We start from the raw sequence: 13,640 nt of genomic DNA, 5'->3' as shown, positions 1-13,640 counted from the left end.
TTCAGGTGTCCTAATAGCACTATACACTGGCCAATGGCTGCTTACTTAAGGTTTCCTAACATTGCTACAGTAGAATTGCAATAACTCGAGCTGGCGATTTCTCGAAAACTGGCGATTACTCGAGGATTAAAGAAAGTCCCTAGCATTTTCCTTTAATGTCTATATAAAAATACCCGTGATTACTCAAACATGCGATTTTCGATAACTCGAGGTCGTGTGCCGGTCCCTGAAAGGAATTTCACACCTAATTAACTGGCAATTATTCGAGGACGCTTTCTCGTCTGGTCGGTGCTAAAAATATTCGAGTTGTGAAAACAGCACAATCAAGCAGATAAACGACGCTCGATTAGGTGTGAAGTTAGTTGCAGTTTGAGAAACACTGCAAATTGTCATCCTTTGAGAAGCAGATCAAAGCTACACAGTTTTAATGATAATTAAATAATTACCAGCAAACAATAATTATCGCTAAACGTCTTCCGCCATCAGTTCCGGGAAGCTAATGGGTTGCGACAATCTTCAATCATTGACTTTGCGCAACACAAGTCTGACTAATGTACGTAAAATGCAAAGTGTGTAGTGATTATGTTGTTTTCAGTGTGTTTTTTTTTCATTCGCATGTACGTACCTTGTGTGCTTTTTAAAAATAATTATGCTACATGTACAGTGAATATTGATGAGATTTTTCTGATTATATTTATGTTTTGTGTGTATGTTGAAATAATTAAATGAATTTACGATCATCTTAATTGTTTTGTTTATTATACTGTAACCTTTTACAAAGCCTTTCTTTCTCTAGAACCGTCTTACATGTAAATAAAGCGTTTGTGGTCAGAAGTGAGCATTATCAACCGAGATAGTGAAAACAAATAATACCATGGATTACTCGAAACCTGCGATTACTCGAGCATCGATGTCGGTCCCGTGATTCCTCGAGTTATCGCAGTTTTACTGTATACACTGGCCAATGGCTGCTTAATACAGGTGTCCTAATAGTATTATACACTGGCCAATGGCTGCTTAATAAAATGTCCTAATAGCACTATACACTGGCCGATGACTGCTAAATACTGGTGTCCTAATAGAATTATACACTGGCGAATGGCTGCTTAATTAAGGTGTCCTTATAGCACTATACACTGGCCAATGACTGCTTAATACTGGTGTCCTAATAGCACTATACACTGACCAATGGCTGCTTAATAAAGGTGTCCTAATAGCACTAAACACTGGCCAATGGCTGCTTAATACAGGTGTCCTAATAGCACTATACACTGCCCAATGGCTGCTTAATACAGGTATCCTAATAGCACTATAAACAGGCCAATGGCTGCTTAATTCAGGTGTCTTGATAACACTATACACTGGCCAATGGCTTCTTAATAAAGGTGCCCTAAAAGCACTATACACTGGCCATTGGCTGCTTAATATAGGTGTCCTAATAGCACTATATACTGGTCAATGGCTGCTTAATATAGGTGTCCTAATGGCACTATTCACTGGCCAATGGCTGCTTAATAAAGGTGTCCTAATAGCACTATTCATTGGCCAATGGCTGCTAAATACTGGTGTCCTAATAGGACTATACACTGGCCAATGACTGCTTAATAAAGGTGTCCTAATAGCACTATATACTGGCCAATGACTGCTTAATAAAGGTGTCCTAATAGCACTATACACTGGCCAATGGCTGCTTAATAATGGTGTCCTAATAGCACTATTCACTGGTCATTGACTGCTTAATAAAGGTGTCCTAATAGCACTATACACTGGCCAATGACTGCTTAATAAAGGTGTCCTAATAGCACTATACACTGGCCAATGGCTGCTTAATAAAGGTGTCCTAATAGCACTATATACTGGCCAATGACTGCTTAATAAAGGTGTCCTAATAGCACTATATACTGGCCAATGACTGCTTAATAACGGTGTCCTAATAGCACTATACACTGGCCAATGGCTGCTTAATAAAGGTATCCTAATAGCACTATACACTGCTCAATGACTGCTTAATAAAGGTGTCCTAATAGCACTATGCACTGGCCAATGACTGCTTAATAAAGGTGTCCTAATAGCACTATATACTGGCCAATGACTGCTTAATAAAGGTGTCCTAATAGCACTATACACTGGCCAATGGCTGCTTAATAAAGGTGTCCTAATAGCACTATTCACTGGTCAATGGCTGCTTAATAAAGGTGTCCTAATAGCACTATATACTGGCCAATGACTGCTTAATAAAGGTGTCCTAATAGCACTATACACTGGCCAATGGCTGCTTAATAAAGGTGTCCTAATAGCACTATTCACTGGTCAATGGCTGCTTAATACAGGTATCCTCATAGCACTATACGCTGGCAAATGGCTGTTAAATACAGCTGTGATAATAGCGCTATACACAGGTGTCCTATCAGCACTATAGACAGGTGTCCTATCAGCACTATACACAGGTGTCCTATCAGCACTTTACACAGGTGTCCTATCAGCACTATATACAGGTGTCCTATCAGCACTATACACTAGATAACTTCAGTAATGGCTGCTAACTTCAGGTTTAGCTTTGGTGTAATAAAGACTTATTTTTGTCTGGATTAATATAGACTGAGTGGCTATGCAAAGTGACCCCATAGTTCAGGCTGGACTGTATTCCATGTATCTGGCAATGAAGGAAACATCTGATGTCATTGTATATTCTATGGTCCCATGACAGAATGAAAGTAATCCTTGTATTCCTCTTTCCACTACAGGACAAGTATAATAACCATGTGGCCAAAGGGATGAACGGCAAGGTTAATGTGTCAGTGTCCTGTCAGACCGATGAGAAGGTGCTGCCTCTACTGACTGGGATGACCAACAAGCAGAAACAGATTGCATTTACCCTCAGTGCCGGCACTTGTACTGTACAGGTACTTGCTGATCAATAGGGCTTATAAAATAGTGCACACAAAGTGTTGTTTCAGATTAGCCCGTGCATTCTGCTCTGGTTAAGCAGGCCTGACACTTTCCGCTTAAACTAGATCTTCACAATATAGAGAAATGAAAAATACCATAAAAGTGGAAAGTGTCGTTCTTGATTAAACTGTGCTGACTGGAATGACACTTTCAGGAGTGTGATTGTTCCGCAGATTTCCGTGGATCGGGTAGTCCGGGGTCGTTTCCGCGATTCACTTAAATTCGGAAAAAAAGTGGGTGAAAGTACAACCAAATCCGCAGGTGTATTTCATTAGCGGCCCGAAAAATCCGCCGCCTGGGAAACCTCTCTGCATATTACACTGCTATTCTGTCTTAGCATTTTTTGAAACGAGCCATGTCATTGGCTGTCATTTTCCAATCTTCCAATTAAAATCGGTCTTTTAAAATGTGCTTCATATTTCTTTACCGATTCGATTGCAAATGGCGCCTTTGTGAAGCGTTATCGAAAACAAACGAAAAAATCTTACACAATTTTGGAGATTTAACAATTATTGAAAACAAATTTAAATGGGAAAGGAAAGAAACAACAGTGGATATAAATCAGAAAGCAATACCACTTTCTGAATGGGTATGGAAGATTGACTGTCTTTGTAAAGCTGATGTCATATTCTATTCATTCATGTGGAAAAAATCCTGAACTACGTAAACTGTTGTAAATTGTCGTTAGTTGAAAGCTGTTACATTGTTTAACTTATGTAGAATTTAATGGCATTCAGCTCAAATCAAAGATTGCCGTAATCGTTCACAGGTATCGGAACACTCATTGATTTTGATCACAATTAATACTGATTTAAAAAAAAAAATCATAAAAAAATCTTGTTGATAAGTTTAAGATGGTGTTTATTTAAATGTCTTTTTTAAGTTTTGTCATTGCGTTATGCACGCGATTCGGGTAGACAAAATCAGTGTACAGAATTTTTCTCCCCTCAGACTTCACCTCAATCACACCCCTGGCTTTAGGTACATGCAATAAACTCTTTCTCTCGAAGTGAGGCTCATTTTCTTCATAGTTTATTTTATGCTCATCCATTAAGCCCTGTTTTCACAGAGCAAGGCTCATCAAGTTGTAGAATGAAAGTAATGACTTCATGTTGTTTGCAGAATGTGTGCATATCGGAGGGCAGCCCGGGTATAGACGGATGTCAGTATGCGCTCGTCTTCTCTGTGGACTGTGACACCATCCAGAACAAAACTGACATAGAGTCACTGCAGCTGCCGTTCTTGTTCTATGATGGTAAGTCAGACATGGAAATAAACAGGGACCCAGTCAGGGGTGGAAATGAGCAGGGACTCAGTCATGGGTGGAAATGAGCAGGGACCCAGTCAAGGGTGGAAATGAGCAGGGACCCAGTCAGGATGCAGGGTTCCCAGCCAACCTGGAAATCAGGAAAAACCTGGAAAAAGACTTTCACTTTTTCCAGTCAGGGAAAAGTCAGGGAATTTGGGAAAAGTTCCTGAAATCAGGGAAAAATCAGGGAATTTTGATTGGTCAGACTTTCCCGACTTGTGTCCAAAAGTCCATACAATTAAAACAGCATGGCTATGGTGGCTTTGTAGTATACATGTAGCTTAGTGTACTATAAGTCATTACCTTCTTCTTTCTCCACTGCCATTTATTTAGGGTGTTTAAAACAAGAAATAGGTCGAAATTATGATCCTGAAATTTTTATCTTCCATCAGGGAAAAATCAGGGAGAAATCGGGGAATTTTGTTCATACGAAAAGCTGGTAACCCTGGGGTGGAAATGAGCAGGAACCCAGTCAGGGGTTGAAATGAGCTGGGATCCAGTCAGCGATGGAAATGAGCGGGGATTGAGTCAGGGGTTGAAATAAGCAGGACGCAGTGAGGGGTGGAAATGAACAGGGACCCAGTCAGGGTTGGAAATGAGCAGAGACCCAGTCAGGGGTGAAAATGAGCAGGGACACAGTCAGGGGTGAAAATGAGCAGGGATATTAGCAGGGACCCAGTCAATGGTGGTAATGAGCATGGACCCAGGCAGGGGTGGAAATGAGCAGGGACCCAGTCAGGGACAGGAATGAGCATGGACCCAGTCAGAGGTGGAAATGAGCAGGGATTTAGTCAGGGGTGGAAATGAGAAGGGAATCAGTAAGGGGTGGAAATGAACAGGGACCAAGTCATGGGTGGAAACTTGGTCTGAAGATTTGTGTCTGATATTTTGGACAAGTTTGAAAATGGTTCTGTTTTCTTTAAAAACATGGCCACCAGAGGGCGGGGAGTTTTTCCTGATATGGCTATATATTGCTTGAGTAAAACCTTGTTAACACTCTAGAGGCCACATTTATTGTGCGATCTTCATGAAACTTGGTCAGAAGATTTGTCCCAATGATATCTTGGATGAGCTTGAAAGTTGTACCGGCTGGTTGAAAAACATGGCTGCCAAGGGAGCAGGGTATTTTTAGCTCGACTATTGTATAAATTATGAAATATATAGTGGAGCTATCCTACTCACCCTGGCGTCTGCGTTTCCATTTCCGTGCCGTTTCCGTTAGCGTGCAAATGTTCAAGTTTTCGTACTACCTCAATTATTTTCATTGTCCCTTGACATATTGCTTTCATATTTTGCATACTTGTTTACCAACATGGCCCCAAACTATTAACAAGAGCAGACAACTCTATCAAGCATTTTGTCCTAATTATGGCCCCTTTTCCACTTAGAATGTGCAGCAAATGTTATAAGTTTGCGTACTACCCCAAACATTTTCAATGTCCCTTGACATATTGCTTTCATATTTTGCATACTTGTTTACCATCATGACCCCAACCTATAAACAAAAGCATACAACTGTATCAAGCATTTTGACAGAATTATTGCCCCTTTTATACTTAGAATATGCATATTATTGATAAATCTATGTTAAACTTTGCGTACTACCCCAAATATAGCCTATATCCTTTGACATATTGCTTTTATATTTTGCATACTTGTTTACCAATATGACCCCAACCTATAAACAAGAGCAGACAACTCTATCAAGCATTTTGTAATAATTATGGCCCCTTTTCCACTTAGAATATGCAGCAAATGTTAAAGTTTGCGTACTCCCCCAAATATTTTCAATGTCCCTTGACATATTGCTTTCATATTTTGCATACTTGTTAACCATCATGACCCCAACCTATAAACAAGAGCATACAACTGTATCAAGCATTTTGACAGAATTATTGCCCCTTTTATACTTAGAATATGCATATTATTGATAAGTCTATGTTAAACTTTGCGTACTACCCCAAATATTTCCTATATCCTTTGATATATTGCTTTTATATTTGCATACTTGTTAACCAACATGACCCCAAGCTATAAACAAGAGCAGACCACTGTATCAAGCATTTTGAAAGAATTATGGCCCCTTTTACACTTAGATAATTGAACATTTTGCTTAAATTGCCTTAAGTTCTTTATTTATTATCACATTTTATTATTAATTTGACAAAACAACACTTACCTGAATACCACAATCGATTCCACCCAAACAATACCCCACGCCCCTACCCACAATCTTTTTTTTAACATCATCTAATAAATTACCCCACCCCACATTATAACCCCCTCTCACCCCCCTACCCCCCCCCAAACTCCCCCCCCCCAATTTTTTTTTGACATCATCTAAGAAAATTACCCCACCCCACATTATACCCCCCCCCCCCTACTCCCCCCCCCCTACTCCACCCCCCTACCCCCCCCTCCCCCCCCCCAAAAAAAAAAATGTTTTTTGTTACCTTTTTTTTATTTTTGAAAGATCATCTAATAAATTACCACACCCCATATTATACCCCCTCTTAACCCCCCCCCCCCCAAAAAAAAAATAAAAAATAAATAAAATGAATAAATAATAAAAAAAAATTTCTTTTTTTATTTTTGAAAGATTGTCTAATAAATTATTGAATATGAACAATTTCCCCATGATGGCTTACGTTATACTGTCAAGCACTCGAATAGTCGAGCGCGCTGTCCTCTGACAGCTCTTGTTCCTTATATAGCAACAGTAAAACCTTGTTAACACTCTAGAGGCCTTTTTTATTGTTCTATCATCATGAAACTTGGTCAGAAGATTTGTCCCAATGATACCTTGTTTCATTTTGACATTGCTGACTTAAAGCTAAGTTTGTACCACTTGGTTCATTTTGACATTGCTGATTAAAAGCTAAGTTTATAATACTTGGTTCAGTTTGACATTGCTGATTTAAAGCTAAGTTTATACCACTTGGTTCAGTTTGACATTGCTAATTTAAAGCAAAGTTTATACCACTTGGTTCATTTTGACATTAATGATTTAAAGCTAAGTTTATACTTAGCACGGCAGTAACGCAGGTGATCATACCTATCATAGTTTGAACATAGTTTACAGCTAAGCACAGGAAATTAAACGACTGAGATTTATAAAAAAGGAACAATTAACAATTTGGAGATGTAATTTGAAAGTCATTTAATAGCAGTACAAAGTAATAAAATAAGAAACACGTGTTTATCACACATAATACAACATATACTGTGATTAAAATATAATAAGATATTAACATTTTTGGTTCCAAATAATGGATCCATTAGTGAAAATGATTAGATTTTAAGTCATATAAATTGGTTCAGTATACTTTACGTTTGAGGTAAATAGCCATGGCTTTACTTGTCATATGCAAAGTTATCTGAAATTGATCTCCAACTTCTCTAATCATTATAATATTATTAAACTGTTTTAAGCAAAATGCTTATTGCAGTGTTTGTGTTATTGAATACATGGATTTTAGTACTTTTGAACATAAGCCAGGGGATGGGTCAATTATTCAATTACATATGGCCGAAGGCTATAGAGGTCTGTTCTCACCATGACTGGTCATAAAACCTTTTACATTTTGTCCTGCGTTCACAGCTTCTCTATAAGTGTTCATTTGATGGCTATCTCTACTTTGTACACATTTTTCTTTTAAACCCTAGACCAAGGAAAAATTATCAATAAATAAAACAAACTCCGTTGATAGACAAGCCTTTTAAACTATCTTGTCTTCACAGGTTCTTCAAAAGCTTTCATTTGCTGACTTCCTCATGCTAGCTTCATTCCTGCCCAGTGCTGGTGACCAATGCATGTAACAAACTCTCCATAGATGAACAGGCCTTGTACTTGCACTTGGCTCTCGTAAGCACTGCAGCCTTCCTGCAAATGTAAGGCAATGGAGACATGAAACATGAGCCTCACGCTGGGAAATGAGACTGAATGCTTGTGTGAAAAGTGTTGTCCCAGATTAGCCTGTGCAGTCCACACAGGCTAATAAGGGATGACATTTTCCACCTGAAATGGATTTTTGATTAGAAGAGACTAACCAGAGCTCCAGATCAGGATTTGTGAAATTAGTAACGGTACTGCCACTGACAGAAAGACAAGGAGTAACGCTGAGAATCAATTAGTAATTGTACTACCATATCCAAAAATACAGGTAGTACTGTACTACCCGTGTTCTTGAATATTGAAGGGTGTATAACTGCCTTTACAGAAACATTTGCAGCAATTATAATAAATATACTTAGCTTCTTAAACAGTTACTTTATTAGGTTTTTCATTCAAAATTATGATGCAAATACAACTACACATTAAAACTCATGACTAAATACTAGTTCTTCATTTAAATATTTTTTCTTGACAAGAAAACACAAGCCAACTAGTAAGCTAAGTTAATGAACACAAATGTCACTGTCTCATCTCAAAAGAATAATTGCTTTCGCAGTTAACTGTCAAAGCCACATTTTTAGCCACCGATGCAATCAAATTGTTTAATATCGGGGCGAGAATGTCTTTTTCCTGGGTTTACAGATTGAATGTCAGGATGGTAAGACGACCGTATGAAGCCATTGTAGGACAACAAAGTGTGTTTTATTAACCGCTTTCGGTTTAGCCGGCCATCCTTGCGCGCAAACATATTTTTTTTGACGGGTTTACAAGTAACCAGAAATCATGCGACAGAATAGACAATAATACCGAACCCAGTCTACATTTTTTTTGGTAATATAAATAAACGAAAAGGCGCTGTTAGGTTAGAGACCAACAAATCACGCCGCGCTGACGCGGACGTATCGGTACGGCCAGATTTTTTTCGTAAATGTGTAAAAGGGATATTTAAGTCGTAATTGTATGTCCAGTTTATAAAATAAATGCGTAAACCTTCATGAAAAAGCCGTATGTACGGCTGTACGGCCCTTATCTGGAGCTCTGGACTAACTCTTAGCAAAAAATATGATAAAAGTGAAAAGTGTAGTTTCATGATTAAGCCTCTTGGGACTGCTATATAAAAGTGTTCTATAATAGGTTTAACAATAAGGCTTGTGTCAAAAGAAAATTCCTTTTGCTCAAAGAAGTGTTCTCGCAAAATTTAATGTGCAGTTTCGTTTTTTCCACAGTTTAGACAAACCATTGGTTTTTATGAATAATGAAATGAAGTCGAATACCAATCATTTATGCCAATTGTGAAACGATGTAGCCAGTGGCTCCAAAAAGCAGAACATAAACTGTATTAAACTTTTGGTCTAATTTTAAGACCAAATGCGCCTGTGAAGACATTGTTTTCTTCAACTTTGTTTGGCAGAATCCTGTTGTTCAGTCTGTTGAGAGAAAAGGATGCAGAATTGTGATGAGATATTTTGAATGGACAATTTTAAGGATTAAAATGCACACATGTTGAGGCCATATATTCTTCAAAATTAGTCTATTAAAGGTCAAGAGAAATCCCATATTTAACCTGTCCACATCCAGTGTGGTGTTATCCTGTTTACTGACCTATAATAGCCCGAACATTATTAAACCCAAATAAACGTTTGGAATATGAGCCTTGCTCTGTGAAAAGGGGGTTTAATGCATGTGCTCAAAGTGTTGTCACAGATTAGACTGTGCAGTCTGCACGCTTATCAGGGACAACACTTTCTGTTTGTATTATATTTCACAAAGGAATTGTCTCTTTAGCCAAACTCCAGTTAAGGAGGAAAGTGTTGTCCCAGGATAGCCTGTGCGAATTGCACAGTCTGACATAGGACAGCTTTTTATGCACATTTATCAAACCCCATTTTCCTTAAGCGACGCTAATTTTGTTTTGTTCGGTTCCCATACCCTGCAAGGCTCCAGGCTTTCACCACAATGTATCCGTTCTTGTGCTGGAAACCGCTGGAGGCAGGCGTGCAAGAGTTGTCCTCCCTGATTGTCAGCAGGTGGAGATGGCCCCCACGTGACTCCCCTTGTGGAGCAGGGATTGTGATTGTAACCTGCAATAAAAATAGGGGCATACAAACAAATAATCTCAGTTTTAATATTTAAGTCCCTTTCTGTAGTTTCAATGGAAAATAACTATAGGTTTTCATCTTGTGTGTTCATTTGTGATAGGTGAAAATCTGTGATTGTACTGTGTTAATTTTGGAGTGCCCTTCAGAAGTTTCAGTGGGATAAAGGATGTTTACACCTTGTCTGTTCATTTGTGATGGTTCAAAAATGAACTTATGTTTTTATGTTTTCTTGCAATAAAACTTGATGGACAAGTATGTGGCAATGAAGAGACTATGCATTACATAATAGTGTTTCAACACGTGTCAAAGTGCACATGACTGTTTAAGAAACAAGCACAATTTATGTCAGCATTAAATTTAAAAAAAAACATGTTTGTTTGTCATATCTGGTGTTTGGCAGCTTATTTCTGTAGAATATTTACCAGGAAATATTGATTCAAGTTTTGTACCTTTTCTGTGGAGCAGCCAGACTATAAACACCAGGCTACATTTAATTAAGACTCCCATTAATAATTGATGTTGCACCCATCTTGGTTCTATTGTCTCTACATCTGCCCAAGTACTAAGATTACCAATATCAATAAGCCATTCTGTGTATCCTCATAGAGTCTGTGTTAGAGGCATTATAAACCCTTTGCATGCTGGGAAATGTGTCGTCTGCCAAAATGTCGTCTGCTGAATTTCTAAAATTATAATTTTCTTTGATTACATTTTCAAAGAATACTATCAAAATAGCAAACAGTTTGGATCCTGATGAGATGCACGTTCTGTGGCGTCTCATCTGGATCCAAACTGTTTGCAAAGACCTTCAAAATTCGGTTCCAGCACTGAAAGAGTTAAGGTCCGTCCGTCGGTCTGTCTGCATACAATGTTATGGAGCAAACTCCTTTCTCATCTCTCTTTTAAATAAAAACTTATATCTTGTAATAGCAATAACATGTAGATGTCCAAGACATCTTCATCCCGAGTAATCCTAAGGCCTGAAGTATTTTCCTTTGAACAAAGTGTATACATTCCTGACTTTTTTGCCTTTGACCTAAGTTTTTACATTCCTGAGTTATTTACCCTTGAACAAAGTGTTTACATTCCTGAGTAGTTTCCCTTTGAACAAAGTGATGTTTACTTTCCTGAGTTATTTGCCATTGAGCAAAGTGGTGTACACATTCGTGAGTTGTTTGCCCTTGAACAAAGTGATGTTTATATTCCTGAATTATTTGCCCTTGAAGAAATTGGTCCAGGAGAAATAGTGACATTTGTGACAAAGGTCTAGTTCTTTAAAACAAACTAAATGAAAAAGAAGTGTTCTCCATATTTTTGCCTCTGGTTCCCATGGTAACCTGCTAGTAGCTGTTGTCCACAATGTGAAGGTACACAATGTGCCCAAGGGCAAAAACAACTAGTGGTATCTTCTTTTTTTTCCTAACAAATCAAACATGCACGTAAAATCATGATCAACCAGAAACTGATACGGATAAAACCAAGTTAAATTTAAACTACAAATATTTTTATTGATTAAAGTCCATACCATGTTAATATGAGGCAAAATTCACACAAAAACATGATCAACCCAAAAACTGATACTACTTATAACATAAAAATTCTCAAAAACTACAATATTATTATAATTTGTTTGGTTCATGGAATGGTTACCATGGCTACCTGTTGGTTGAAGTCCCCAGTGTCTACATTGTTGAGGTACACGATGGGTCCCAAGGAGAGAATGTTGCTGATGAGTCTGCTCTTCCCTCTCAACTCTGACATCCTCTCAGGCTTGATACGCAGTATCTGGAGGTGTGGGAAGTAAGATAAAGTCAGGGGTTAGAAAATCTGGAGGTGTGGGAAGTAAGATAAAGTCAGGGGTTAGAAAATCTGGAGGTGTGGGAAGTAAGATAAGGTCTGGGGTTAGAAAATCTGGAGGTGTGGGAAGTAATATAAAGTCAGGGGTTAGAAAATCTGGAGGTGTGGGAAGTAAGATAAAGTCAGGGGTTAGAAAATCTGGAGGTGTGGGAAGTAAGATAAGGTCTGGGGTTAGAAAATCTGGAGGTGTGGGATGTAAGATAAAGTCAGGGGTTAGAAAATCTGGAGTGGTGGGAAGTAAGATAAAGTCAGGGGTTAGAAAATCTGGAGGTGTGGGAAGTAAGATAAAGTCAGGGGTTAGAAAATCTGGAGGTGTGGGAAGTAAGATAAGGTCTGGGGTTAGAAAATCTGGAGGTGTGGGAAGTAAGATAAAGTCAGGGGTTAGAAAATCTGGAGTGGTGGGAAGTAAGATAAGGTCTGGGGTTAGAAAATCTGGAGGTGTGGGAAGTAAAATAAAGTCAGGGGTAAGAAAATCTGGCGTGGTGGGAAGTAAGATAAGGTCTGGGGTTAGAAAATCTGGAGGTGTGGGAAGTAAAATAAAGTCAGGGGTAAGAAAATATGGAGTGGTGGGAAGTAAGATAAGGTCTGGGGTTAGAAAATCTGGAGGTGTGGGAAGTAAGATAAGGTCTGGGGTTAGAAAATCTGGAGGTGTGGGGAGTAAGATAAGGTCTGGGGTTAGAAAATCTGGAGGTGTGGGAAGTAAGATAAGGTCCGGGGTTAGACAATCTGGAGGTGTCAGAAGTAAGATACGGTTGGATAAAGGTGTTTGTCATACTTGTGCACAGATGGTGCTCATGGATTTGATGTTCCTCCTAAACTGGATTTTCGCTGAAAAGAGACTTAAATTTAAACATAAATTACAATAAAAGCGGGAAGTGTCTTCCCTGCCTCTGCAGTGGGGACACGCTAAACTGGGGGGATACTTTTTTGAAAGGAAGTTTCCTCTAAATAACAATCCCATGTAGGGAAAAGTGTTGTTCCTGAATAGCCTTTGTGGACTGCTCAGGCTAATCATGGTCCACCCACCATGTGTAAGCACTATTATCATTATTGTAGACAATTCCTAAATTAAAGTTCTGTAAAAAAGTATGTTTAATAAAATTTAAAAAATGTACAAATTATTTTTAACAATCTTTTAAGAATAGAAAATGGCCTTTATTGGAGAAAAATCTCAAACTTGGAGGTGAAAACAATAAAATTACCCTCATCTGAGTCTGTAGAAGGTTGGAGACAGCCTTAGGCGGTAGGAAGATGCTTATGTTGTTGTCATGAGAGCTGGTCAGCCAACCACCCTGGGGGGTCACTGTGAACGTTTCTGTTGTCATGGTTACTGTGTTGGGCGGCAGAGAGTTGCTCTTGTCGTCACTGATACGCCACAGACCGCTCTCAGTCTTTCTAATGGCCTTGTCGGAAAAACTGCAGATTAGATGGACAAAAAAGACTTGTGAAAGGGCGAGACATTCAACTTCAGAAGTTATGTACAGAAATACAAATGGGCCGTGCTCTGTGAAAAGGGGGTTTAATGCAAGTG

The 13,640-nt window shown here is 38.7% G+C and overlaps 1 protein-coding gene across 50 annotated transcripts in view; it reads left to right on the top strand.

Moving 5' to 3' along the window:
- Positions 1 to 13,640, top strand: part of LOC127857616 (structural maintenance of chromosomes flexible hinge domain-containing protein 1-like) — a 157,546-nt gene that overhangs the window by 109,315 nt on the left and 34,591 nt on the right. For all 50 annotated transcript variants that reach the window (XM_052394142.1, XM_052394147.1, XM_052394127.1 and 47 more), the window contains exons 39-40: positions 2,745 to 2,903; positions 4,072 to 4,204. In XM_052394142.1, the coding sequence (XP_052250102.1) occupies positions 2,745 to 2,903; positions 4,072 to 4,204 (292 nt within the window). The remainder of the gene's footprint in view (positions 1 to 2,744; positions 2,904 to 4,071; positions 4,205 to 13,640) is intronic.

Source organism: Dreissena polymorpha, chromosome 14, assembly GCF_020536995.1.
Source record: "Dreissena polymorpha isolate Duluth1 chromosome 14, UMN_Dpol_1.0, whole genome shotgun sequence".
NCBI lineage: Eukaryota > Metazoa > Mollusca > Bivalvia > Myida > Dreissenidae > Dreissena > Dreissena polymorpha.
This window is presented reverse-complemented; position numbering and strand designations above follow the sequence as displayed.